At 41.4% G+C, this 27,567-nt stretch overlaps 1 protein-coding gene across 3 annotated transcripts in view; it reads right to left on the reverse strand.

Annotated features, from left to right (window-relative positions):
* Positions 1 to 27,567, reverse strand: part of col5a1 (procollagen, type V, alpha 1) — a 97,199-nt gene that overhangs the window by 36,477 nt on the left and 33,155 nt on the right. For 2 of the 3 annotated variants that reach the window (XM_028026208.1, XM_028026207.1), the window contains exons 5-21: positions 16,308 to 16,439; positions 12,093 to 12,200; positions 11,608 to 11,994; positions 8,815 to 9,381; positions 8,665 to 8,721; positions 6,161 to 6,202; positions 5,671 to 5,733; positions 5,504 to 5,578; positions 3,914 to 4,006; positions 3,661 to 3,717; positions 3,469 to 3,522; positions 3,297 to 3,350; positions 3,085 to 3,138; positions 2,911 to 2,964; positions 2,769 to 2,822; positions 2,405 to 2,449; positions 448 to 501 (exon numbers count right to left, since the gene is read on the reverse strand). In XM_028026208.1, the coding sequence (XP_027882009.1) occupies positions 448 to 501; positions 2,405 to 2,449; positions 2,769 to 2,822; positions 2,911 to 2,964; positions 3,085 to 3,138; positions 3,297 to 3,350; positions 3,469 to 3,522; positions 3,661 to 3,717; positions 3,914 to 4,006; positions 5,504 to 5,578; positions 5,671 to 5,733; positions 6,161 to 6,202; positions 8,665 to 8,721; positions 8,815 to 9,381; positions 11,608 to 11,994; positions 12,093 to 12,200; positions 16,308 to 16,439 (1,950 nt within the window). The remainder of the gene's footprint in view (positions 1 to 447; positions 502 to 2,404; positions 2,450 to 2,768; positions 2,823 to 2,910; positions 2,965 to 3,084; positions 3,139 to 3,296; positions 3,351 to 3,468; positions 3,523 to 3,660; positions 3,718 to 3,913; positions 4,007 to 5,503; positions 5,579 to 5,670; positions 5,734 to 6,160; positions 6,203 to 8,664; positions 8,722 to 8,814; positions 9,382 to 11,607; positions 11,995 to 12,092; positions 12,201 to 16,307; positions 16,440 to 27,567) is intronic. The other variant, XM_028026209.1, reaches the window with a different exon arrangement.

Raw genomic sequence — 27,567 nt, forward strand, 5'->3', positions numbered from 1 at the left:
ATGAGAAAATCAGGCGTGAAAGAAGAAAATCTCATAACCCGCTGAAATGAAAACCCATTTAACGGCATTTCAATTTTTTAAACTGCTGAAGGCAAGTTTGGAGAAAAAAAACGTCTCTATTTTGCGCAGTGTTTTTAAAAATAAAAAAAAAAGAGAGGAAAAAAAAATCCAATGCCCATTGCTCATACAAAATTAAATCTATAAGTATTATAGTTAGTCTTGTCTCCGCTGTAGAAATATTTCAGAAAATATTAAAGTTAAACTCAATTGTGTGCTGCTTATTGTGCAGTGTGTGAGATATATTGAACTTGGTGGGTCCCTGTGGGTGTTGTCTACTCTTTTTGTAGCTGCCCAGGAGATGGTAAAAATGTATTCTGTTCTGTAAATACCAAATCTGCTCTGACACAGAGTATATGAAAAGATAATAGATGGAGAGGTTATACGTACAGGTGGTCCAGGAGGTCCCTGAGGTCCCTTTGGTCCCAGCAAACCCCGAGGTCCCTAGGTGGTGGGGGGGAGAAAGAAATGAGACCGAGGGTGATATTACACCTGCGAGAGGTCTGATGAATAATTAAAAACAGTTTCAAAATGATACGTCTAAAAATAACCCGCCGTTCGCAAAACGCCCTTGTGAATGTTGTGCCTGTTTTCGACTCAGGCGGTTAAATCCTACTTATTTAACTAGCATAACTCTTTCTTCTCCGTTTTCTTTTCCTCTCAAAAATGCTGTAATATTCCCATTCCAAGATGGTTGACGTCTGCTAAAGCTAAATAATTACGGATTGTTCGATTCAGTCTGTTTATTAGCCATAGGACAATAGCTACAAATGACAGCTCACTCCGGCCCATTCAGATGGTTTCACTGGCCGTTGAGAAGCCTGTTTCAGACACTTAGTGCTTAGTTGCCCAGTTGTGTGTAGTTTTCACCAGGGCTGTGTCTGCAGCCCACTTCTGAATAATATTTAAATTCTTGGTAAAATTTTTAGGAAAGGCGAAAAAATATTTCTTTTAAATGCCAATGATACTCCTCTTTCTATAAATACTAATTTTGCGTCTCCAGCCTTATCTGACGGACGGCTTATGCAAGTCTAGATTTGAGTTTCCCGCTAAATTAAAAAAAACAATTAAAAAAAAACAAATTTTCTGGGTTTCTTCTGGTGTTTCTTTCGTTTTGGATAAGTCTGGTCAAATCTATGTGCTGGCAGTTCTTGAAAACCTCTCTTCAACCACGCTAGAAGTTTTAGGTGTAATTTTGTTTTTTACACTACTTTAGAGAATACAACAGTCAATGCACATCCTTCAATTTTCCTAATAATGGGCATGTTATTCTTACATATCAAATTGACTACTGTCATTTTGTCCTCTCTAGTTTGCCGCACCGACTTTAACAGGTTTAAAAAAAAAAAAAAACTCCTTCCTCTGAGCATATTACTTCAGTCCTCTAACAACTTAATTGGCATCCTGTAAATTGCAGCGCTGCTTTCAGGGTTCTTTTTTCTGTCAAGCGTCTCCAGAACTATGAGCCTCCGTATCTCTCTGATCTACTGCGCAGCATCACTCCATCACTTAACTCTGGGCTCCACCTGCTCTATTTATTACACGGTGCCTACCACCTGCCTGCCTGACTCCCACAGCTTTCTGTCAACTTAACCCTCGTCTGTAAAAATGCGCCGGATTTGTCAAACCGGTTCTCTTTTTAACGTTGCTTTGATTTTCTCTTCACTTTGAAATATGTGGTGTTGTTATTTTCTGAATACTGTAATTAGATGGTTTGTTAAGGTGCTCTTGACGTACTTAAAAAGCCCCCTGTAAATAGAATTATTATTGCCATTATTATTATTATTATTATACAGACTGAATATTATTATTATTATTATTTCTCTCTCTGCTGTGCCTCATAGGCCTCACAGTTATCTAACCAGACTGATTGTCCTGGCAGAAAAGGTCTGCACACCCTGGTGGCCAGAATGAATCATAACACAATATGTCAAGAGCTTTCTGCTGATTTGTTTTTGTTTCATCTTTCTTGTGCCCTCCCTGCCTCCCTCCCTCCTCCCACCTACTCTCTGTAGTGAACATCCTTCCTGAGTGGGAGTGGGAGGCTTTAACAACCCTGATGTGCACTGCCAGCTTTTCTCACCTCCAGACAGCAGTGAGGAACGAGCGAAGCCTGATAAACGCGGCGGTGCGAGGCAGAAAAAAGATCTCAGCGTCTAACGACGTGAGCGAGGCGACCCGGCCCACAGTTGATGTATGACATCATCACACACACCGCTAACGCAATTACACGATGACAGCAGGCCTGGAGCGCACACCCAACCCCACCTCCGCCTACACATCGCACAACACCTAGGAGCACAAATGAAAGGTGGAAAGAAACCCAAAAAAAAACGCAATTACTCACTGGTTCACCGGGAAGTCCCCTGGGTCCGATCTCTCCGTCATCCCCCTGCAAAAGAGATAAAGTCGGTGTCAGGCTGCGGCGCAGACATGGGAACGATAATGGAGAACAAGGTGAGGGTATGAGAGTCGTTGAGACTGGGAGATATTGGAAATCGGGTGAGATCAGGTGATGTAAACCGCCAGTAATGAGGTAGAAGAGGTGCAGAAAGTGAGAGCAGGGAGAGATGTCGAAATCAGAGGTGTTTGCAGAAAGTACTTATGTATTGATCACAGCATGCAGAAAGAGGATGCAATCGCAACAGCTCTACGACTCCTTGGCACAGTAAAATGAGATAGAAGCTGTGAAATCATATCCTCCAAGATACCCTCTCTCCATCTTCGCCAGGAGCACCGGGAGGTCCTGAGGGGCCTGGTTCTCCCTATAAAAACAGACATTATTACATTTTGCCCTCCCCTCACGTCTGAACAAAGCTGAAATTACTTTCATGAACCCATAAAATCTCTTACTCTGTGTCCCTTTTCGCCAGGAAGTCCAGCTAAGCCGTCAAAGCCTCTGTCTCCCTGTAAAACACGCAGAAAATGGGAAATCTTGTACGAACGCCAAAGTTCTTGTTTTTAATCTGCTTTTTGTGAAGTGCGATTTGCTTAAATCAATGTTTGCTGATTGTGGATTAAAACTACCTTCGGCCCAGTCTGTCCTGGCATTCCTCTGGCGCCATCTGCTCCAGAACGACCCTGCAATAAACAACTGGCATTTAGCTGCGTTGATGATGGAGCAGAGGATGGTTGAACAGCTGCAGCGTGGAATATAAGCCACTTTTAATTCAGAGATGTGAACACAGGCATATAAATGAACTTGTTGGAGTTTGTGGAAAGTTTGCTCAAACATGTACCCGTCTGCCAGGCTTTCCAGTGGGTCCGGCTGATCCCAAGGGTCCACGCGGCCCCTGAAACAAAACATTTGTCAATCACAGATACAGGTTTGCTTTTGTTCTTTTTTTCTTTTCCTTACAAAAAGAAGGGAACATAATCTGATGATTAAGGATAAAGTGTGACATTTAGTACCTGAGGTCCCGCCTCTCCAGACTCTCCCTTCAGTCCTGGTACACCGGGTGGACCCTAAAAAAGGATAAAATAAGGGGGAAAAACATCAGATATTTTGTAAGGTCTCAGTCAAGATTGATCGAGTCAAAGGCACAGGCAACATTTCAATAGATTTTCTTGGTGTTTCCTGGTTGGTGGATGTAAAGTACACACCAGAGGGCCAGGTCGGCCAGTCAAACCCATTGGACCTGTCGGGCCGCGCATCGCCAGCTGGACAAAGACGGAAAATAAAATGAAACAGATCAACATAAGAGTGTAGGCTTTAGGCTGCACATTTGACCACATGTAGACGTGCATATACATACAAGTACGCACTCGCTTATAGAGCAAATGCATGCAGTGTGTCATAAATACAAACGGACAAGTGTCTCTATCACTCGTGATTATGTTTAGCTGTTGCTGTTACCCTGGCCTGCTGCATGATGGCTTGCATCTGGGCCTCCTGTGCTGAAACAGCTGGTCCCTTCTGCCCAGAGTCCCCTCCAGCGCTTAATCTGAACTGTGGAAAAAATGTTTCGTACATATTTTACTGTAGAATAGAGCAAACCACAAAATTCTTTTAAAAAAAATATATATAAAAAAAACAGCTCACAAAAGAATGAAAAAAATCCACTACTTTGAGAAAAAAAAAAGAAGGAGTTCAGCATTCGTTTATTCCACTGTTCTTCACATTAAAGAGCAAACATAAACAAATGCTGAACAGAGCGTCTCAGCCGTCGCCACGTTTGGCCAAGAAGGGTCAAATTCTACTGCCATCTGGTGGTCATACGCCAGCATTACAGCAGGAGTGAAAATTAAAAGCTGGATGTGCATCTCAACTCGTGATGTTGTTTTCTTTTCTCTTGGATGAGACGCTTTGGATCGGACCCACATACAGTCCTGAGGAGGCTGATTGTCGGCTTACGGATGTACAAAAATAAAGCAGTAAAAGGTTGTTCCAGAATCCTGGTAACCAGGAAGGAATAATACAAACAATAGACTCAGAGCTGAAGGTTTGAGTAAAACCTGCTGCAGCTCACAGCACAGAACCTCAGCGTAACTCCCCACATCTGGAAATCTGTCAAATTTCCTGCACAGCTGCTTGTATTGACGTCTTTACTTACAGTGAAACTCTCTCCTGGTTTGATTATTTCTAAGATTTGTCCTGTATTGATTTCTTTGGTGACTAATGCAGACCATCAACAATTCATGAAAACTCAGCTCAATCCAAGAATTGATTAGCATGACCGAGAATGTAGCTTGAAAATTCCGGTTTTTAACCATTTTCCCTTGTGCCTCAGCGTCAAATAAAGGAACCGAAAAGAGTCCTCGCGGCTCGAAAGAACGGCAAAACAAAGATGCATGTTTCTCATTAGGCCTGTGGGACTGGATTTCAAAACGTCAGTGTTTGCCAGCCAGGATACGCCAGAACTGCTTGAGTCACTGTCCAGACTGAGTTTGCCACACGGCTCCGCCAGAAGAGATCCGCGAATCAACGAAGCCGCAAGACTTCACATCTGTACAAGTAATCAGGCTGGATAGCATCTTCCAAGTACAAGAAAACGAGAGGCTTGAAGGTAGACAACAGAGAGGCCATTTGGAAAGGTTGCGTAACTCTTGCAGTCGGATCAACGGCTGCAAAAGCGTCAGTCAGCGATATTGCTTTCTGTCCCATCAAAAACCATATGACGTCCTGGAGAGAATCCTGGTAGATTAGGTTTTGAGTCAAAAATTTGGGGTTAATATGTAGATCTGTGCTGTCAGGAGTCCAAGGAGGTCCTTCCACTCTAACACCACAAGAGGCTGCTAAAGCCTCACATCCCTATTAACATATTTGCGATTAGATTCATTGGAAATCCCCTTCCTCCAAGAACACATTGTGAAACATGTGTCAGAGTTATTAGTAAAACTGCTGTAAATGTGACCAGAGAGTGATAGAAAAACCATAGGAAATGTTTCAACCCTTGAAATAATAATAAAAAATAGTAAAAAAAACACACAACCAGAGTTTACTTACGGGCAGCATCAGGACAGTTCCAGGGGGTCCTGGCAGACCATCAGCACCAGGAAGGCCAGGGCGACCCAGAGGACCCTTAAAGAGAATAGTGTTTATGATGAGCTCTCAAAACAGGCTGAGTTTCTGTTGTTCTAGAAAGTATCTCAAGTGATTTTTTTTTGTCTCACCCTCTCTCCAGGATCTCCAGGACTGCCTGGTGGGCCAGAAGATCCTGGGGGTCCAGGGAGACCCTATCGTGAACAGAAAAAGAAGTGTCAATTGATGTCCATATTCGCATCCTACGCCACGAGATCCCAAAGTGGCCACACACAGGAGGTGGGACACTCTGTTGATCCTTTTGTCTGGTCGACTTTATTTGCTTAAACTGCAGCTCATCATGTCAGTGAGGCTCGCTGGTCTGTGGAGGACACCAATCTGCTGGCTGTCAGCAGCACCTGGCTTTTCCAAATGTTCTTAAAACATTTGCCAGAGTGCAAGTCCTTTGAGAAAAAAAACACTTTTCCATTCGAATGCTAGTCTTACTGACCAATCTTAGCTTTCATTTTCATTTTTCCTACAATCAACAAGTGACATAAACCTTTAGTCTCTGTGAAACCAGAACATAATGAGGAAGAAAATGCAGAATTTGACACAAAAAAAACAAAAAAACTGACTTACTGTTGGCCCCTCAGGCCCAGGCGGACCCTCCATTAGCATACCCTGAAACATGCAAGCAGAGATATTATTAGATACTGCACAGGTCAATAGAACAATCTAATGACCTCATTTATGAAGCATATGTCTGTGCACAACAACATCCCACTGTGCAGCCACGAGCATGGACTGTTTTAGTAGTAGCAGTTCGGCATTAACAAAAACATCCTCCGGCAAACCTGCCTATCAACGTTTGGTTCCTGTCCATCCACCAAATGTGCTTCCAATTAAGTAGGTGCGAAATAAACGGGTGAATTAATGCAATCAAAAGCAAAGATGTCCAGATGTTTTCCTCTATAAACGCAAGCTAACGTAAGGTGTTGAGTGTCTGGGAGGAATTCATTTGTTTCAGTGGGAAATGACCACAGATTTGAATCGGTCCTCAGATTCCTGTGTCTCAGCTTGAAAACAAATGGAACGGTATCATCGACATATGGAGAGATATTCCTCCAGATGTAGAGTGAACCTTCTCACCGTAAACTGAAAGCAATTTAGTAATTAACGTTTTGTGACGCGCTGTCCACGTTTCGATGTGAAAAAGTGGTGGACTACAGAAGCACCGTTGTGAAAATTAAAATTTTCTGACATTTTTCCTCATTTCATCTCTTAGCACATCACCAGAAGGCGCTATTAAACATCATCTGATGTCAAGCTTTAGAATTAACTTTAGGATTAGTGGGCCAATGACAATAACAGGGCACTGCTAAGGGTGTGGGTGTTTCCACCTCTTCACCTTTTATCTACATTGTTTTGGTTGTTTAACTAACTGTTTTGGTCTTTGGAAATGATTGAAAGTGCATCAAGGAAATGTGGTTATATAAAACAAAAACTCAGTGAGAGGTTATTTAGATTTTTTGGGTCTGATTAAGGGATCATAATGGCCCTTTGCCAAAACTACAAAGGTACAAAATGAAAATACTCAACTACCTAAGGAAACAAAACAGCAGCAAATTTCCTACATGGGTACAAAATGTTTTTTTCGAATGGTACGAAGCGAAAGCACGGAGGCACCAAAATGCAACATGGTTGAAAAATGAGCTTCCTGTTTAGTGAAGGGCTGAATTGACCCGGAGCCCACCGCTACATCCCTATTCTCCATGTGTCCGTCAACACATCAAATAAACGTGTGCTAAGAAACTCACTAAGGCCTACCCATAGCTGTGGGACAGCGTTCACTTAGTGTAAGTTCAACAAATATTGGAGCCAGTCCTTAAACATACTGAAAAATGAGAGGAATATATAATTTTGGCCAGCAGTGAGGAAGACTCATTTGCATCAGACACAAAGAAATGAAGAATATTATGACAGCAGAGTAAAGCCATTTCAACCGCTTGTTTAAAATTAGTCAGCATAGGTGATCCTTTAATATGTGAATCTGATGGGGAAAAACACAAGCTAAATTCTCCTTCAGTATGTAATATTTTATAATATATATGTGTAAATAGTCATGTAGTTTGAATGAATTGATATCCTTTTATGTTACACTTGTAAGTAATCATTACCTTGTGCTAAGGACTGCATAAGTAAAACAGAAAAAGCACACTGACTGTGTTCTTGTAGCATTTCTATGAACAATACTCAAACCTTGAAATTTGTGTGTTTAGGGAATATTGGCAATTCCTGCATGGCTCTTCTTCAAATGTTTGTGTCAAACATTTGAGCGAGGCTTGTTCCTCCTGAGAGGAAGGCTTAGGAATCTCTTGGCTTGTCCTGTTTTTAGCTCCATTCACTTCCCCATCAATTTTAAGCATTTCCACAGCACCATGCAGCCAAGCCGCCGTCATTCGCTCTGTAGACGGCGTCTTCAGGGTGGTTGCACATTTGTTTGCAAAAATCTTTGGAAACCATACATCGCTTTCCGTTTTTCGTTGCGCTTCACAGGTCCTGAAGCGGTACTACAAATAAAAGAGCTCCCACACTTTTTTTACTTCCACTTATAAACACTTGCGCTTGGTCATATGTTTACTAAGCGCAGCTCTGTGGCATTTGTTTAAAGCAAAACAGCTGTAGGTCCATTAGACATATTAATTCTGTCTGTGTATACATTTTCAAACTTACAAAATGAGTCATCGTTACAGATACTTGTGTGTCAGAGTCCGATTTAGCGTCAGAGTGACCCCAGAGGATCACGTTTAGTAGTTCTCTCTTACGTTCCTTTTTTCCCCACATCCCTTCATTCCTCTTGATTTCCACTCCACTCACCCTGTGTTTAGAGATTATTGACTATCCCTGTCTAGCCCTTCTCCAAATGTTTATGCTGAGATCCTACGAGTGAGGCCTTGCTACGAGGATTCGGCAAGGAGGATTTAGTTGTCCACGGTAAATACGTTTGGCTTGAACATTTGCTTTCCGAAGCGAGCGGATCTTGTTTACATGTGGATCACACATATGTGAGTGCGTCTTCCAACTGTGTGCACATGCACGTTACATCTGCTGCTCTAGTTTGTTGCTAAAACACAGATACTCACGGGCTCAATAACAGCAGGTTCTCCCTTCTGTCCTTTCTCACCACGAGCTCCGTCAACCTGCACACACACATATACGGAAGTTTTATCGAGACATCCTCCTTATCATCTGAAATCATAGTTGCGGAGTCATATCTTTGGATTGTTCTTCACCTGGCCGAAGTACTCGTCAGTCTCAGCAGGCAGCACTTTGTCAGTGTAGTCTCCATAGACGTCGTAGTTGTCTAAATCTCCGTAGTCGACGACGTCCTCCTCCTTGAACTTGTCAAGATCCGTGTAGTCATCGACTGCGTCAATGGTCAGGTCGGTCCCAGCGGCCCCGCCGGCTCCGGCTCCGGCTCCGGCTCCGGCTCCGGCGCCAGCAGACGCCGAGCCTCCACTGGAGGTCGAAGATCCTCCCACGGATACGGAACCGCCGCCGACAGACACGGAACCTCCTCCAGCTGACCCGCTCCCAATGGTGATTGTAGAGCTGCTGCTGCTGCCTCCACCACCGACTACAACTGTACTGCTGCTGCCTCCACCTCCACCACCACTGACTACAACTGTACTGCTGCTGCTGCCATCGCCGCCTCCACCCAGAATTGTGCTACTGCTGCTGCTTCCTCCTCCACCACTGATGACAACTGAGCTGCTGCTGCCTCCAACATCTCCCTCTGTGTAGTAGCTGTCGACGCCGTAGTCGTAGCCATTGCCGTAGTCGTTGTAGGATGTTCCGGCCTGTTAAAACACAGTTGGAGTCATCGGGATTGGTAAGAAAAGACAGCGCCATGCCAAGGTATTTGCATACCTCTTAATTTTATCACTATGTAACCTCAAACGGAGAATTCATGGAAAAAATTAGTGTAAAATCCAATTAGAATGCAATTACTGCAATGAAAGGTCATTAATCGTTTTGCAAGCCTTTAGAGCTTTGGAACGTGACATCACTGCTCTAGACGTAGGGATATGAGCGCTTCAGGGGCCATGAACATAGCCGACAAAAATGACTCTCTCACAGATATTTTGAATCCAAGTTACTTAAAATTATTTAGCAATGGTACAAACTTACTGCGTTATTGGATGTAATGTCCAATCACACGACCGAAACGGTAAAAAGATGGAAAAGGACTTTCGTTTCACTGTTTTCCTGCCTGTAAACAACGCGAGGGGGCTAAGCTATCGGAGCTAACGAAAAAGAGACGAATGGCCTGGGTATCAGCGGATGAGACGTCCTGATATTACGTTCTGCAACATCCCAAGATATCTACAAGTTTTCTCCAGTCATGTCCATTCTGGTGAGTGTCTAAATTCGCTTTGTTGGTGTTGTGTCATAAATTTTTGCTATGATTTTGTCCGGGTGACTCATGTTTAGTTTATGTTGAGTTCATTTAAGTGGGTCAACCTTGTCTAGGTCGGGCTTATATTTTTTATGTAGCATGGTCAGAGTTTTGTCAGTGGACATCGAGGTTATTCCATTATTGTGAAGTAAACTATTTTACTAGTGTTGTCCAATTTACAGTATTCATACTGATGTGTGTTCTGATTTGTCCTCTTCAAGGCGAACCGACTTATGAAATGGATTAGCTCAATCCAGACTGAATCTGGGTCACTGCGACGTAAACGCCACAACATCGGACCGACATGTGCGTCAATTGAAGAGGCGATACAGCAAGACCATGGTGGATCAACAAGTGGGGGAGGAAGTTACAGAGACTGTGTTTTCATTATTTACCCCTTAAGAGGTAAATAAAGCACAGCAGCGGAGGCTATAGAAGAGGAACAAGTTGGAGAGGCTGAGGAGGAAACCCCAGGAGAGGAGCTCAGCAAGGCTGCAGACTCTGACGAGGAACATGAACCATTTGTGTTGAAATATGTGTTCAGTTGGAAGTGGCTGTTTTCTCTCATTTCATAATTTAATGTGGTAAAACATTCATGAAACGTTTGATTAAAGCACTTCAAGTTGCATGTAAACAGGTGATGAAATGAATCACATTTTAAGTCACAATTTGATATTTAAAATATTTCAGGTAATAAACATACATGTAATGAAAGATTATATTTTTAAATAAACATTTTATGTGAGCAATAGGGTTAGGGTTAGCTGGCCGGAATTCGCGTTCATAAATCGGATCAACCGTGAGCTAAACGACCCTTGCTCCGCGGAGCACGAATATCCAGTATCCAACTTGAAAACAACTTCACTGTGGTCAGTAACACAATGAAAACGCCGGAATAAAGTTTGTTTCGGTTTGTGGCCTTTAAAGATGGCGCCGAGCGATTGCGCGAGACGTAAACGTCATACGCAGTGACGTTGGTTCCAAAGCTCTATAGAATGAATTTGTTGCCTGTTGTTATCAGCTGATTCCTTGATTAATGCTGTTTTGGCCTCCATATTCTTTTTCATTTCAGATGGTGAATTCAACAGTAAGGACACTGATTTGTATTCTTATTCTGCCTCAAAGTTCTTTTCAGCTTTATCCCTCAACCTATTTACTGTGGTCCTTGGTTTTCATGGTGATGCTTGTTCACTAATATTCTTTAATAAACATGGGAGGCCTTCACATTAAAGCCAGGTTTAGACAAAGGTACACCCTATTAGCCATTAGCTGACTTTTAACTGACTTTCCAGTCATTATTTAAGGTAAAAACTACAATCTGACGATATCCAAGAGAGCTCTCAGTTATCAGAGCAAATATTACTGCATAATTTCTGTATCACAATTAAAACACATTAGTTTTACTCTATTAATATGCTATAGCTTAACCACTTCTGATTAACAAGTATTTTGTGTTGGTCTGTCACCTAAAATTCTAGGAAAATGCATTGAGTTCTTTGATTTTAACTGGAAAAAATGCAAAAACAACATCAAGCAGTATGAATATGTCACCAAGGCACAATGTATACACATGACAAAGATCATTTTTAAAAACATCCAATTTGATTTTGTTTTGTGGTCAACTTACTGACACGTTGCGGGTGACTGTTATTGTAGTTCCACCTCCACTGGTGATCACCTTCCTATCCACTCCGGCCCCACCTTCCAGATCGATCCGTCCCACTGCTCCGAGGTCCAACTCGCCCCCGGTGCCGACGCTGGTGACGGTGACGCGCCGAGAGGTGTCGCCGTCGGGCATGGCGGTGGACTCGCCGTAGTAGTAGTTGGTGTCGCCGTAGCCGTCGTAGTCGTATCCGTTGTTCACGTCCCCGTAGGTGTCTTCCCCTCCGGTGCTGGCGGACGAGCTGCTGGATGATGAGCTGGAGGAAGTCGAGCTGGTGGAAACGGACGTGGAGCCCGAACCGCCCCTGACAACTTTCTCCACTGTGGACACCACACTGCCTCCTTCCGTCCCCTGAGATTCAGTGTAGATTCATGGTAGTTAAGGGTTACCGTTTGAGGCATGAATACAAGTTTCTAGATGCAGTCCAATGAAATTCCTAAGTGGATTACCTTGACTTCTTTATTGGTCGTCTCTGTTTCGGAAGTTGAAGCAAATGGCTTGCCTTCAAGGTCATCATAATAGGGATATTCGTAGTAGTAGTTGTCCTCCTCTGCGACCTGAATGAGAAATACATTCCACCGGTGTTGAGTGAAAGAATGATTGGGAGGGAGAGGATAACAATCAATGATTAACAATTTGATTTTCAAACATGATCTACAACTCCGTTGCCTCTGGCTGGCTGGCCATCGATCAGAACCCAGCAGAAATGCTTTCCACTCGCAGACACGTCCTGCTGCATCACTCTGTCGAAACTTGCAACTTGCTCAGTGACTAATTACGTCTTCGGTTCGCCTAATCAGTCTGTCATTTTTTTTGCGGAGAGGTGGAAAATGATTACATTTTGCACACCCTGAGGGTATGTAACAGGTCAAGAGCAGAACTTCCGATTTGTGTTTTGACACTTCTTTGACTCCTTTGTTTAGCATGCACTCAGTGCGATGCCTCTCAGCCTGTAGTGCAGGGAGAGCAGGCTGAGGAAGGCGCCGCATCATTTCTGAACTTTATCAACGAACCGCACAGCCTGATAACCCTGTTCTCACTCAGCATTTTCCCCTGGCAGACCACAGTGCTCTAACATGGGCCAAGGGCCCACAGTACAGGAACCAATCATGATTTGAACTGAGCACAGGAGACAATTATAGCTTTAGGAGAATAAATGGAAGAAGAAGAAGAACATTAATTGGCTGTTGGGGTTCTGAGATGTCCAACATTATTTACAGTCAGATGTAAAAATCAATGGGAACTACCTCCAAGAAGTGTATGAAGCAGCTGTATGTTCACAGAGCTGCACTTAGAATGCATACTGGTGGGATCAAATGTTGGCTTAACAAACAAAATCTTCAAAATGTTCCTTCGGAGTTGCCCGATTTCCAATTTTATATTGAAATCAGCAGGCAAGTCATTTTCACAGCAGGATGAATGAGATAATAGATACATATAAGTGGCAGGATTATTATAAGGCCTGAGCCTGTTGTCAATAATACATTTAAAGGTACATGAAGGTTGTAAAAACTATCCACACTGTTTAAAACTGAAGTGTTTTAGACATTTTAAATATTTGTTAAAATTATCATTATGCCATGATAGTATAAGACTAGAGCTCTTCTGCCTTCTCCCAGGGTTCCCAGCACCAAATGAAATACACCACTCAGTCAGAAACAACCAATCAGAGCCAAGAGGAGGGTTTTAGCGCTGTCAATCACTCTTTGAACAATGTTTACCTCCCACTCTTGCTGCTTTGCCCTCCCAGTCAGCTGACTGAAAGAAGGCTCCAACTCAATTTCACACTTAAGTTTTAAAAACATTTAAAAGTCACAAAAACCTAGAGACAATAATGCTACGGAAAGTTGGATTCAAGTCTAACTGTGTGGCTGGATTGAATAAATTTGACTCAGAACTAAATTTAGATCAACTTGGATTTTTTTCAACTTGACATGAATTGGACCCGTTGCTTCTATAAAGTGCAGGGATTGTGACATTTGTTGGGACTTAGCACTTTATGGAATAAACTAAATTAAATTGAACATATGCTGAGTCAACACAAGAATCTCATGGCCTCTTTTATAAAGCATAAAAGTGTCACACTGCACAGTGATAAAAATCCACAGCATCAGCTAAAAAAAAAAAAAAAGAGAAAGCATGCCCCGACAGACCTGCCTTTCAAGGTCCCTTTTCTTTACTAACTCAGCATACATTCCTGTTTTTCTGTCACATGTGCTTCCAGTTATTCTGAGGAAATGAAAGAAGTTAATGTATGTCCAATAGGCAGAGAAATCCTGGGTTTTCCACCCATTTGGACGAGCTGAAGGAACGGTAAATCATATGAAAGAAGGACTGTCATTAATTTGCCTAACATCAGTGTGGCTGTCGAGAAATAAGATGGATTTTTTTTCTATTCAAATATATATAACGGCATCATCAATGGAAAAAGTATTTCTCCACATGCAGACTAAACATTCCTGCTATAAACTGAAAATGATTTATCTCGCAGCTTCACTACGCAGGATGGTTTTTTTTTTAAATAAACACTTTTTCCTTTGTTGATGAGAAAAAAAACATCCCTACTTTTTGGTATTCCTGTGAAAAGTATTGTCATTTTTAGTATGAAAGTGACAATCTGACAAGAACAACATCCAAACTCGAAAATAGATCCTGAGCGTGGCTAAAGCAGTGCTAGGCTAAAAATGCCACAAATGAAGCCAAAACAGTTGTAGCTGCTGTTTCTTTGAATTAGTTTACATTTTTGCTCTCAGATATAAAACTACTTTAGCTTAGATTTGAAGTTTGATGGAAACAGCTTTGTTATTGTGTGTTTTCTAGCACGGAAAGCACATCATATTCAATAGTTTTGAGAAAGTCTAGCTCTCATTATGAAACGCTTTTCGCATGCTGAAAAGTAAGCGACTTGGTGCAGTTGATCAGGCTATTTATCATATGGCTCTATAAACCAAATGAGACCGCACCACATTATAACCATGATCTAATTGGAATAATATGCAACTGAACTTGAATCTGTCTTAATAATTTGGCTGAATTTAGTTGAATTGACTCAACAGACATGGAAAAAAGTAAAGTGGCCACTATTTTTTTTATTTCTAAAATGAACAGCCATTCCAATCAAGACGTTACACATCCTTCTATTTAATGATGGGCTGGTCAGGTAATCACTTGAAGCCAACACACATGACTGGTGAAGAGCATTCCATGGCAAACTGTGGTTAAGCCACAGTGCACACATAATGATTTCTATCCTGTCCTTATGTTAAAACATGTTTAATTATTTATGGTCTGAAAAACACAATTTTTTAAAAACTATTTTTTACTTCCTGCACAAAAATACATGAAATGGCAACATTTTTATTAGGAATTTGGGAGTAATATGCTCAGTGGTTTATGTTTATCTTAACACACATATATTCATTTAGAAAAAAATTTTTTTTTGCAGTGCTCTCATTTTTTTTTCCAAAGAATGGAATCAGTAGAGCAGCTGTATATAGGTAGCCATTATCTAACCAGAACTGTAAGTCACGTCCACAAGGGAGAGGTTTGTTTTTTTTCTAAAACCAGAAAGTACTTATCTATTTGTGCCCTGAGTTCACACAGAAACAGTGTTTCAGGGGACCCTAAGCATTTTGTTTTGGAAAATGATTGCAGACTTAAAGCAATCTTTTGGGAAAACACCTACGTATTAGTACCTCTAACCTGACCTATAACCCCAAATGCTTCGTACGTAGCAACAACGCACACAGCTTAGATGTTCTTGATTTTACTTCAGCTGCAAAAAGTTATACAAAAGACTCTCCTAGCATCATTCACATGTTTTTGTTTTGTTTCTGACTAACTGTGTGTGGAAGCTTTATGCACAAGTCCTATACTCCATGCTACTCCTAGGTTTGGGGGAGTAAAAAAATAACGTTTTGGGCTGTTTTCTGTGTTTCCATGTGAACGGAAAATATTTCTGAAAACATGTTTTGGAAACCAACAACTCATTTTAGAAAAATACATTCCCGTATGTCCAGGGAATAAATTTGACAGTACTATCTTAATACAATGATTGCTATGACTGCACTGTCATACTTCTGTGAATCTGCTTGGTTTGATTAAATATAATATATATATATACTGTATATATTTATAGGTTGATATAAATTGCATCTGTTTGTCTTGTAAATTGCTTTGTTGTAAACTGTTGCTGTACAAACAAGTAGAACTGAATATTCTCCCATTAGTGTGGACAGGGTCTTTCTCACTTTATGAAGTTTTGCCAAGTTTCCTGCTGCTGCCTGTGCTCTGATTAAATTTGGTGCAGCTTCGAGGATCAGGAGCCAAAGTCTCGAGTTCTCGCTGGAACATTTCTTTGGCTATTCTGCAATTAGCATGCACATGGTGTAATGCCACTCAGCCTGCAGTACAGGAAAGCAAGCAGCACATCATCATTTCTGAGCTTTATTGACTAACTGTGCTGTCTTATAACGCTGTTCCTCTCCCTCAGCATTTTCCTCTGGCAGTGTTAAAGTTCTCGAGCACGGGCCAAGGGGCTCTTTTGCAAGAACCAATCATAATTTTAAGCAGAGGATTAGAGACAATTACAGGTTTAGGGAAAAAAAAACACACACACAATAAACAGTGAATAGATGAAGAGGGCGGCCGGTGACCGAACTCACATCATCCTCCGTGTTGGGGTCCTGGTTCTGCGGCCGGTCGGGCACTGGCACTTCACAATCGGGGCTGTAGTGCTCACAGTAGTCATAGGCAGCCCGGTGGTCTGCTACAATCATTAGCTGCTGGATGTCTCCCTGGAAACCACAAGAAACAGAAAGTCAGGAGGTCCACTGGAAACGGCTCAGGGTCACACATGTGCTTTAACTAACAAACGTGATACAGAAACATCAGTTATTTTTGTTTTTTCTCTCTTTTCTTTTTAGGGAGAGCAGAGTGGGATGAAATCATCTGTATATGAACATGTGACACAGTGCTGCTCCAGAACATACAGAACTGAAACTAGGTCAAGCAGAGTGTGACTAAACCCTGAGGAACGTGGCGCCGGCTCCAAGTTGTGCATCAGGTCGTGGCAGGGAAAGCTTTAAAACAAGCAGTGCGGAGCTACAAGACAATGTAGAGCGACGCGACGGCTGCTACACACGGAGGGCGTCTTTACAGAGTCTAACTATGTGAGCTCTGCCCTGGTCTGCATGAGACGTGAGAGATTCTGCCTCCGAGCCCGTCGTGAAGACGGCCGGTACGGCTTTCGCATGTGCACAACAGGAAATCTGGAGACTCAAACAGCTGATCCAGGGCAGCAGAAGGCAGGGGAATTTTGAAAAAAAAAGAAAAAAGTCAGACAGTGACAGAGCAGGCAAGATTGATAGAAAAAAAACAGAGCAAGGGAGAGGGAACAAGAGAGAAAAACAGAGGCTCGGAAGGATCCCTAGGCTACATGGGGAGCTGGGTGTGTTAGCCACATGTTTCTCACAAGAATGAGCATGGCACTAAAACGCTGTTCTGCAACCATCCAAACATGTCCTGTTCCAAACCCAGTGATGTCATTCCACATCAATCAAATGTAGAGTCAACATGGCCGAAACAAGGATTTTTCTTCTTCTTTTCTTACAGGACAGAAGAGTCATGAACCAAAACAGATGCTGACTGCTTTTGATTAAGACACAGGCAAGAGTTTGGAATCCCTCGCCATGTCCTCGAAGCTAGAAATTTACTGTGCACAGATTTCTTCTCTGGCGAACAAAAATCGCATGTATTTGCGATGTAACCAGTGATAATTCACTCGGGAGCACCACTGCCAGCGTTTCACTAAAACATGTCACACTTAAGAGAGTGCCTCGGATCCTTTGACAAAACCGCACCAGGCCCCCACAAGAAGCGATTTCCTGCTTTCCCCTGAGTTTATGCAGGCAGAGGAGTCCAGGCTGGGCAGAAGAAGCCGCAACGTCAATGGCGTAAACGTCAAAAGGTTTTTAATGAACTCGACGGTAAAGAATCTAGCGCAGAAATTTGGACTTATTTAGGATTTTTTTTTTTTTTCATCCATCCAAACTGGGTCAAATTTACACAAACAACCAGAAATACATGTACCTGTCCCTCCAGGATTTTGCGATTGTTTTATTTACACTAATGTGCGACAGTCAAAGTGACTTTTTGTTACCCGCCATGTCGATCAAGGACTATAACTTGACATCAAGTAAGGCTGAGGCAGCGGAAAAGTAAGAAGTGAGAAATACTGCCATCTGCAGGTGGGAGTTAGCAGTGAGAATTTGCAGGAAGCTTGTTGATGGTGACAAAAAGCATTTTGTTTGTCGCTACCTGCGATTAATACATCACAGAACCTCCCTTCGTAAAGCGAAATGTGTCGGCATTGTTACGGCTGCAGTGGGTCTCTGCCCTTTTTCCTTGTAGGGTTCTGGAGACAGGCCTTCTGCAGGGGTTGTGTTCTGATTAGTGCTCTGCTGCTTTAAAGCTGCAGTGCATGCAGCAGAGAGGAAGGCTTTTCCCTCTCCCTCCTCAGAACTTCATTTGGTTTGGTTTGTATCTTCTGGTTGGTTTTTTTTGCTAGGTTTGTTTTGCATTTGCTTATTTCTGGTCAGTTATGGGTTTTGCCTTAATCTATTTTGGTTTCTCATTTCAGGTATTCCTTTTTGAGTTTTATTTCTTTAGTATAACTTAATAAATTCAATTTTCATTTAATCAGAAAATCCTTGTGTGGTCTCCTTTAATGTTACCCCACCAAACGAGCCTGGTGGACGTAACGGCATTCACTGGAGACATGTGGCGGTCAGTTAGCACCTGAGCAGTTTGAACATTGATCTTTCTTAATTAATGGCGTCGTTCTTCGCTAACATCCATCAAAAGTAAAGCAAATACTTTACTTTTGATGTAAAATATTTTACATCAAAAATACTGGACTATGCATTACTGTAGGTCTGCAGAACGAAGAGGATATTTTTTGACTTGGGTATTTGGAATCCCAGGTTTACCTACATTTTTGCTCCCCGTTTTACTTATTGTTTTTGTTTGCACTCGTTCTGTCATATCAGAGCAATATAACATTAACTGAAAGACAAATAGATGTGCTCATATTTTCGTTGTTTCATTTTGCGAGCTACGTGTTGTTTACTGCTAACTCGCAGGCTGTGGTGACAGTGGGCTGCTGAAAACGTCTGCAAAGATGTCGTTTCTCACTGTTTGTTCTGTAATCCCTGCCGTATTCTTCAACCTAACTTTCTAAGCAACAAATGTTGCAGTTTTCGCCAAACTAAAGTCAATGAACAGCCTCTTTTAGGCCCGGTGCCAAGGAGCTCTTGTTAAATAATTTATACTTCAACGGCATGATTTGTTCCTGCAGAAAACCATCTGTGTCTTGCTAAGCTGCAGCCTTGTGAATATTAACAGCCTTGCTTTGCTTGCAGATCTCCAAATTTGCTAAAAAATTAGCTGGATTTTGCCGTGTTCTTAAATCCGCCCTGCTGTAAGACATCGCCCACAGAGCTGGACTCTCCCATCCGGTTTGCAGCTAAAACCCAGTTTGCCCAGTTTTAGCAAATCTCCCATTCAGGCTCGGCTCTGCATCGCTTCCACAATCTGTCTCTATTATCCTGCTAAAGCTGCAACGCCGCAGATGTGCTGAAGAAGCTGATGGGTGTTCACTGTTTGCAAAAAAAAAGAAGAAAACGAGGTCACGTTCAATAAGGAATAAGCCCTGCAGTCTGATGCGCTGCTTCTTCCTTCAAATTCCATTCTTGTGGTTTTCTTCTTCTTCTTTTCTCTTTGTTCTGATTTCTTTCTTTTTCTTTTTTTCTTTCGCGTCTCTCAGAACTGCCAGAGGGATGTCAGGGTAAGATTCTCCCGAATGGTGGGAATCTAAATTCGGCTAGATGAGATGATTCATCATATCGCAAAGATTTAATACGAACGTTCTGAAAGCACCATGGGAGAGAGCGGCTAATGACGTGTGGCATGTACATAGACACAAGGAGAGGGAGTTTACAGTAGAAAGAAAGTGCTGTTAAAGGAGCATTACTAAGGTCTGGTAAACGTATGACTACTCCCAAAATGCATATTAACAGGAGAAAAGAGTACAGATATAAGAGTATTTTGGCATTGCAACAGGGAATTAGGGACTCTGCTGACAGACCAGGGGGTTAGCTCAGAATTAGCCTGTGAGAAAAAGATAACTGTTTTAGTCAAATTGAATTTGGCAATCCAAATCACTATTCGCATTATAAATATGTGCAATGTTTACTTTACAATTCATGATTTGGCAAATGCAGCCATGTTTTTGCATCTCAGCAATGTGTACGACCAGCTTGATAACCTCACTGGCCTCCATGTCTACAGCTTTCATACAGCATCCTCCACACATATTTTATTGTTATCTCTGCTTCGGATAGGAGATCCACCAAGAAATTGGCTGCCGATCATTTTTATCTTGGCTGGTGTGAATCAGCGAGTGGTGGGTTGGAAACACAAAAACAAAAAAAATCTGAATTTTTAGCTAGGCGCTACAAGGTTGCACTGAAAACAACAATCTTCAGGGTGGAAGTTGTGGCTAATGGAGGAAGGGTTCTACTCTAATCTGTTGATAGACATGAAGGATTAGGAAAATTTCAAAGAACATGATCTAGATTTGCCAAAAAATAAATAAATACAAGGAAGCAGTTGTTTTGGAATGTCAGCCATTTTAGCTAAGCTAAATGCTAATGTAAGATACTGAGGGCAATTGAAAACATCAACTACACTGACATGTCATTCGTTTAGAAATAGAAAATTCCTGTTTTAGAGTGACTGCTTTCTCTTCTACAGCTTCGTGATGTGATTTCTGTTCCTAATATTAATAATTAATGAGCTGATTCGAAGGCAAGAAAAAAATATATATCTTCAGTGCTTTTGTTTTAGTTTCTCAGTGTATCCAAGCCTGATGGAAAAACAGGAGCACCATAAAATTCTAAAAAAAAACAAAACATAAAAGTCATCATAATGCAGTACATTAAACTTTTTATTTATTTAATAAAAATAAAAATTTTTAATTGGACCACATTTATTCATTGGGAAATAAATAGCATAATAAGTCTCTTCTTTTTTGGCTTTTCTTTGTTTTTTGGAATTACCAGTCCTCTGACAGCCATAGCAATTCCTATAAAACAAATGTAGCTAAAGTCATTTTTCCAAGAGAAAGCAGTGCTTAGACAGTTTTATGACATTCTGTTTCCCTGGGCATGAATATGCTATGGTATGGTAGAGGGATAAAAAAATAAAAAGGTTTAATGAACACAGCTGGGACTGTGACAAACAATGCTGGATGAAGAAATTTATTTTTGCCACAACACAGGGTGAGCAGAATGACAGCGGAGTAAAAAAGAAAAAAAGTTTGAAAATGAAAATGTAGCTGTTAAAAAAACAGCACCATGTTTCCACAGCAACCATTTAGTAGACATCTTTGCCAGAGGGGGCGTTAATTATGAAGAGTGCTGGAGATGATTTGGAGATCCCAAAGCACACAGAGTGTGATGGGAAGGTAATTTAAAGAAAGGAAGAAGAAGATGAAATATGGATTATTGAAACTGAGCATTATTTAGTTTTGTAGTAAAAACTAAAGCAGTTTGCAGAACTGATCTGTTTTTGATCACACTGAAATTAAAATACAATTAATAGCATCATTAAAGCCTTGGATTAAGCTTTTCATGAAATGAACAATTTTGTTTTTTAATTCTCCACATGCAGAAAATTCATTCTTTCTTTTTTCTCGTTCCGTTTCCGATCACAGAACAACAATCTTTCGAAACCACCAAATCTCAGACGCTGCACTTTTGCAACTTGACAGTGAAAACTATTGTTAAAGTCTTGATGCACCATGTCAACCACCGAATTCCTGTCTTCGTGTCAAAATTCCACCTTTCATCACACATCAGTCAAACAGCTCCGGTGCCAAGGCCTTATATAAGCTGTCGTTTTGCAGATGCAGCAAAAAGAGAGATATTGTCATACTGTATTCCGACTCAGAGCTACAAACCAATCTTTCTATGTGTTTTTTGTTGATATTTGGCTGATTAATCAACTTAGTTCATCAGCCAGTTGGAGGGTAAGTGAAATTTCCTGCTTTTAGATAACACTAGTAGACTTTACGACGCCTGATGCAACTTCTGTACATGCACAGTAAGGGATTTAGGATGTGTCGATGCTGATTATCAAACTAAAATACGCCTCAAAAGACTTATTATGCAGAAAAACAGTTCACAGAAAAGAAAAAATCTAACGTTTCGATTAAATGTCTAAAAGAGTGCTCAAATCACAAAGGAGCAGGAAGCAGAAATCCAGTTGGGAAAACACAGAGGGATATTATTTACTCTGTGGCACATCAGAGTGGTGCTTAAGACAGAATTTTTAGACAATAACAGGTCTTAAGCTTCTTCCTGAGCACCAGCGACACATGATTCCGCTTCTGCACGTCGCTCTCCTATTGTTGGACTGTGGTGCAAAAGATTATTGCCTCTGGAAAAAGATGACCTTACCTGACATACTTTTGTGTTAAAAAAAAAAAACAAGAAGAAGAAGAAGAAGGGGAAAAAAAGAAAGAAAGCCATGCATTTTAAAGCAGGGAATAAACATAAATGAAAATGAATTGCATTGTCCTTCTCTGCTGTTTCACTCTCTCTCTCTCTCTTTTTTTTTTTCCACGTGTGATGCTTACATTTGGCAACAGGCACTTTTTAACTCCTGCTGGACTTTCAGGTTGTGTCCAGATGGGGGCAGGAGAGAACACAAAGCCAAATGTGTGTCTTTCATCTGGACCTGAGGCACAATGTGCAGAGTGGACTGAGTTCACGGTGTTCCCAATTCTGAAAACTAAGATATGTATTCATGCGCCATGAGGAGTACTAGTTTTAAAAACTTCTTCATCATAAATACGAGGGGAACGTGCGTATTACAAGTGAGAAACATGCATAGGATGTATTTTCTTGTTCTCCCTTAAGTGACATGAAAAAAGCTTATTTTTATTTGAGGAATGTCTGCTGACTGGATTCACACCTTGAAGATATTTGCACGTTCTTAATCTTAGACCAGCAAACTTTAGAAAAAACAACTCACATAACATCAGTGCTCATTATTTCTCTCTGCTCCCAGAATCTCTGATAATGTCTCTTTTAACTTTTACATCTAATATAAGACCGGGGGAGAAAAAAAGAAGCTAAAAGTGGAAAAACTCACATATATTTTTCAGTATTCTTGCCTGTGCGTTCTCCAGGGGGATTGGTGAGTGGGAGAAGGATCAGAGTCTTGGAGAGAGGAGCTTTGAGCTACTTTAGCAGAGTATTTCCACACACACACATGCACACACACCTGTCACGTCTGAGCCTGGAATCGTACGTCACCTGGACGTGTCCCCCACCAGCACCCAAGAAACAAACCAACCCAAAGAGCATTCGAACGTATCGACACCACAAGCGTGTGTTCAAAGGATTTCCAGGTTGAAATCTTCACCAGATTTTCTATTCCCCAGTCCAGACTACGGCAAAATGTCAGCGCCTGGAGACGGGGCCAAGAGCAACAGGGCTGTCTGCCTGCCACTCTGCGCTCGTATGAGCTCGTATGTCTGCCTGCCACTCTCCACCACCCAGCTCTTTAACTGTTCCCTCACCTCGCCGCCACCGTCTTCTCCACTCAGACTGCTCCGCTCTACGTCTGGAGTCCCCGCCCCCATAAAAGTCTGAGCTGCGTCAGATTTTGAGCTGCGGGCAACCGCGCTTCGAATCTTCTGATACTTTTTTTATTTTTGTGGAAATCGGAGCGGCCCTCTTCCGCCCGTTGGACGTGGGTTCTAATTGTTTGGTTTGGACATTCATGGAAATCCACACGAGAAGTGCTGAAGGGACACTTTAGCGTTTGCTGACACAGTTTAAAGGAGTAACCAAGAAGGAGAGGATAGGAGGGGGGTTGAAAAGACAAACATCTGACATGGGTAAAGAAAATTCAGCTAATTATCCGTGCTGGAAATTCCATTTTTCATGGAACGACTGAAGCACAATCGTATAAAAGCAGTGTGCTCCGTTAGCAAGGCACAGCGAATCCAGACACAGAGCAGAGGTGTGATTAAAACACTTAGAGTAAAAACCTTGATTCTGCATTATATAAAGTTTAATGAAAGCATCATTACAGCATGATGCTGCCACCACCGTGTTGCTCTTTAGTGATGTGACATGTTAGTTTTTTGGGGGGATTTCTTTTTACCAAACTTAAATGTTTTTCATATATCAAACTATTTAGTTGCCTGTTTCGTTCTTTGGACGTTAAGATGCTGTTTGTTCACCGATGCTGTCTAACAAACTGTTACATTCAGGGGACATTCAATAACAGAGGTGTACACTATTAACTAATTAGGTGACTTTTAGATTTTATTTAAGCGCATGAGAAAAATTATACAGCTGTATCAACAATCACTCTGACTTTATTTATTTAGTAATTTAGAAACTCCTGAAGGCACTGGGATTTTAAGAAACGGGTATGAGAGTAAAGGGGATGTATGTACGTACACGCCACACTTTCCAGATTTTAAAAAAAGTGAAAATAATTTATGATTTTGCTTCCACTTATACCCAAATCTGCGCCGGCCCATCACATACAATCCCACTGAAATTACATCAAGGTTTGCGGTTGTAATGTAACTGAATGTGAAAAACCTTCAAAGGATATGGACATCTTTTGCACTCTAGCTTCACATGTGCTCCATAGTGTGTCTCACATAGTACATCATACGAGTGTAGCATTAACTCAGCTTGAGTCTTTAATTAGTGTTATCATGTTCTGTCATTAGCCAGACTGGTGTCTGACTGTAAGCAGAAATATTACAGTAAACCTGCATCCAGCTGGGAGGAGCTGCAGTTCTCACATGGAGGCAGAGCGCTTCTCCAATTTATCCCCAAAACTTCACAACACCACTGATTGAACTTCACCAGTGAGAAAACTACACACTGGGAGCATCCTATGGCTCGCAAAAGATTGTTGTGATGTGATATTAGCACTGTACTGTCTGAGTACAGTGATGAAATGCTGTCATAACTGAACCCAAATCTTCAAACGGATCATCAGAATCAAAACCTCTGAAAAAAATATCAAAAGGCTCATCAAGCCAAGATCTTATGACCAAAATGAACCAGCATAGATGGAAAAGACAAGCTGACAATAGACATGTGTTCTTATTTTATTTTTCTGTTTACATTTCAGTACTGTGATTCACCACACGTGAACTGAGCAGATGTGCCTGAAGTGATGTTTTATTCATCAGATGTTCACTGTTTTAATATTTTTAAATGTTCAACCAATTAGCCACATTTTAAGCCTGAATCCTGGTAATTATCTGAATGGCTTTCGGTCTTTCTCATCATAAAAATTCTGTTGCTAGGGTGTAACAACTTAAAGACTTATAGAGGCTGTATTTAGATTTTGCAGAAATCACCCGACACCAGCATCACTTAACCCCATGCCATGCTATGCAGACGCTCTGTTTGCACTAATGAAGAAGGACTTACTTAGGCTTGGTGAATACTTTTGTTTTTATTTTCAGATCGATTCAGATATTTTTTTTTGTCTGCTTGGAGGCTTCAGGAAACCAGTACAGCGCACTGAACATGAATCCCAGGATGGTCCGGTGAGAACCAAGTATTTAAAAAAAGGAAAAAATAAAAACGAGACAGTGACAAAGATAATATCACAACAAACAAATGTTCTCTGTTCTAACACGGTAAATTTTATAACCTACAAGTAAATACACTAACCCTACAGAAAGCTGGGGTGGATCATACGCGACACACACATGTTGAATGATAGGACTTGATGTTTCATTTATCTGTGTGTAGACCAACATAAAACACATTTTCAGACATACCGACAAACAATAACAGCAACTTTACCCTTGTCCTCCAAATAACAACAATATTTCAGAACAACAACCCAACAGCAAAGGAAAAACAACATTGACTGATGTGAAAAATGCTTAGAAATAACTAACGGTATGCAAAAAAAAGAAGAAAAAACGGTTTCCACTAAGCCATCAAACTGTGAAGATATCCATCTGATGAGATCTGGCATGCTCTGTGGGAGGCAAGCTCCAATATTCAGGGCCTGGCAGAAAGAGCTGTCTTGGTTTAAAATGGAAACTTACTGAAAGTAACCCAGATGGTCATAATGTTATGCCTTGTATACATGCAGTGCAAACATTAAAGTAGATCTGCAATGCCAATAAACAGCTCCCCCACCCCTCCCATTTCTTTTAATGAAAGCAGGGACTTAAACAACACCCACATTTTTGCACCAAACCTGGAAATGAACTCTCAGTCAGGGGATGAAATTCCCAGGTCTCTACAGGAGAAAAGCCATTATTATAAGCATTACTCAGTGAGCTAACAGTTACTGAGGCTAAATGACCCCCAGCAGGCTTAGTTCCATATAAATCTGGAGCCTTACTTCAGGTCAAATGAAGCTGCAAATAAATAAATAAAAAAGAGAACTATAAGCCAGGAGAACACAAAGAAAGCTTAAATTATTCTCTCATCTTAGAAAGCCTGACACAAAGAGGTGTTAAATAGGAATACCTGAAGCATATGAAGTGCAAAAACAATGGCTGGGGTTATTAGCAGAAGAAGGAAGAAAAGTCCCGAGGTAAAGATGAGGAAACAGGATGCGTGGCTCCTCTGGCTGAAGTGATATAAAAACTTATTACGAGCATCAAGCTCATGTGTTGCACATTTTTTACTACTTTTTCCTGGCTCTCGCCACACCGCAAAACCCCACAAGTTGCCTCAACCCAAAGCTTACACACTGGACTGCTCCCCCGCTCTTTTGGTATTGCTTTATCCGACTCACACACACAAAGTCTTTAAGTGGACATCATCTTAACCTCATCTTCTCGTCCCTATCACACTTTTCCAGCACATTTCTAAAACACATCACTTATAGATCATGAAACAGTCAATCGGAAGAGACAAAGGAAACCTCTGGATGATGTCATGTGGAACGCCGTTCCAAGACTGAAATCAGTGGGGAGAGACCTCCTCATTCTTTCCAGAGTATGACCCAAAGGTTTTGGCTCCTCTAACTGAATCTACTGTTCCAGCTTTGCTTTCATTCCTGAGCACTCTCTTCAGTTTTGTTGACATCCAAAACCTCACATTTCTTAAACGAGTGTGAAGGTTGCTTACTGATGAAGCATCAGTCTTACAGCCCATGGGTTCGCAAAGATCGAGGATGGAGGCCAGATGTGAACTGCAGTGTCTGCACAGCTCCACATCAGCCAGTTTCAGGTTACCCTGACAATTACCTCCACGTGAGGTCAAGCGGTCCACTTGCGTTCCCCTCAGACCAAACGCAGTTACTCCTCAGAATTCTACTGAGGACCCGGTAATGGGTGTTAAAATTATCCCAGCTTTTCTTAGGCACACGTGCTCAGAAACAAGTGAGCAGAGCAATCAGGAGACAAATTTTCTAAATGGACTCTGTCTAACAGACCACTTTCAAACAAGAACAGCACACTTTTAGGCCTCAATCTTCGCCCCGCAGCCACAAAATACTTCTAAACACTCCATGCTGCACCTTCATAAAGGCAAAAACACCAATTGGCAGTTTTTATAGAGCCTAAATACTTAATTTGCAATGCCCTCCAGCAGCATTAAACCTTTTCACAATTTGCCAGGCTACTACCAATTCATTTTAGTGCCATTTTAAGTGATTAGTAAATTACAAAACCTATAGCTGTTCCTCAGAGGTTTACTAGAAAACACTTAGGAGAAACAACATCATGAAGACCAGATAACACACCAGACAGGTCAGGGATAAAATTGTGAAGAAGTCTAAAGCAGAGTTATGACATGGCGGTGATGGGAGGCATGGTCTTCGTTCAGCTACCTGAGTCAATACTTTGCT

Source organism: Xiphophorus couchianus, chromosome 8 (genome assembly GCF_001444195.1).
Source record: "Xiphophorus couchianus chromosome 8, X_couchianus-1.0, whole genome shotgun sequence".
In the NCBI taxonomy this organism is placed as follows: Eukaryota; Metazoa; Chordata; class Actinopteri; order Cyprinodontiformes; family Poeciliidae; genus Xiphophorus; species Xiphophorus couchianus.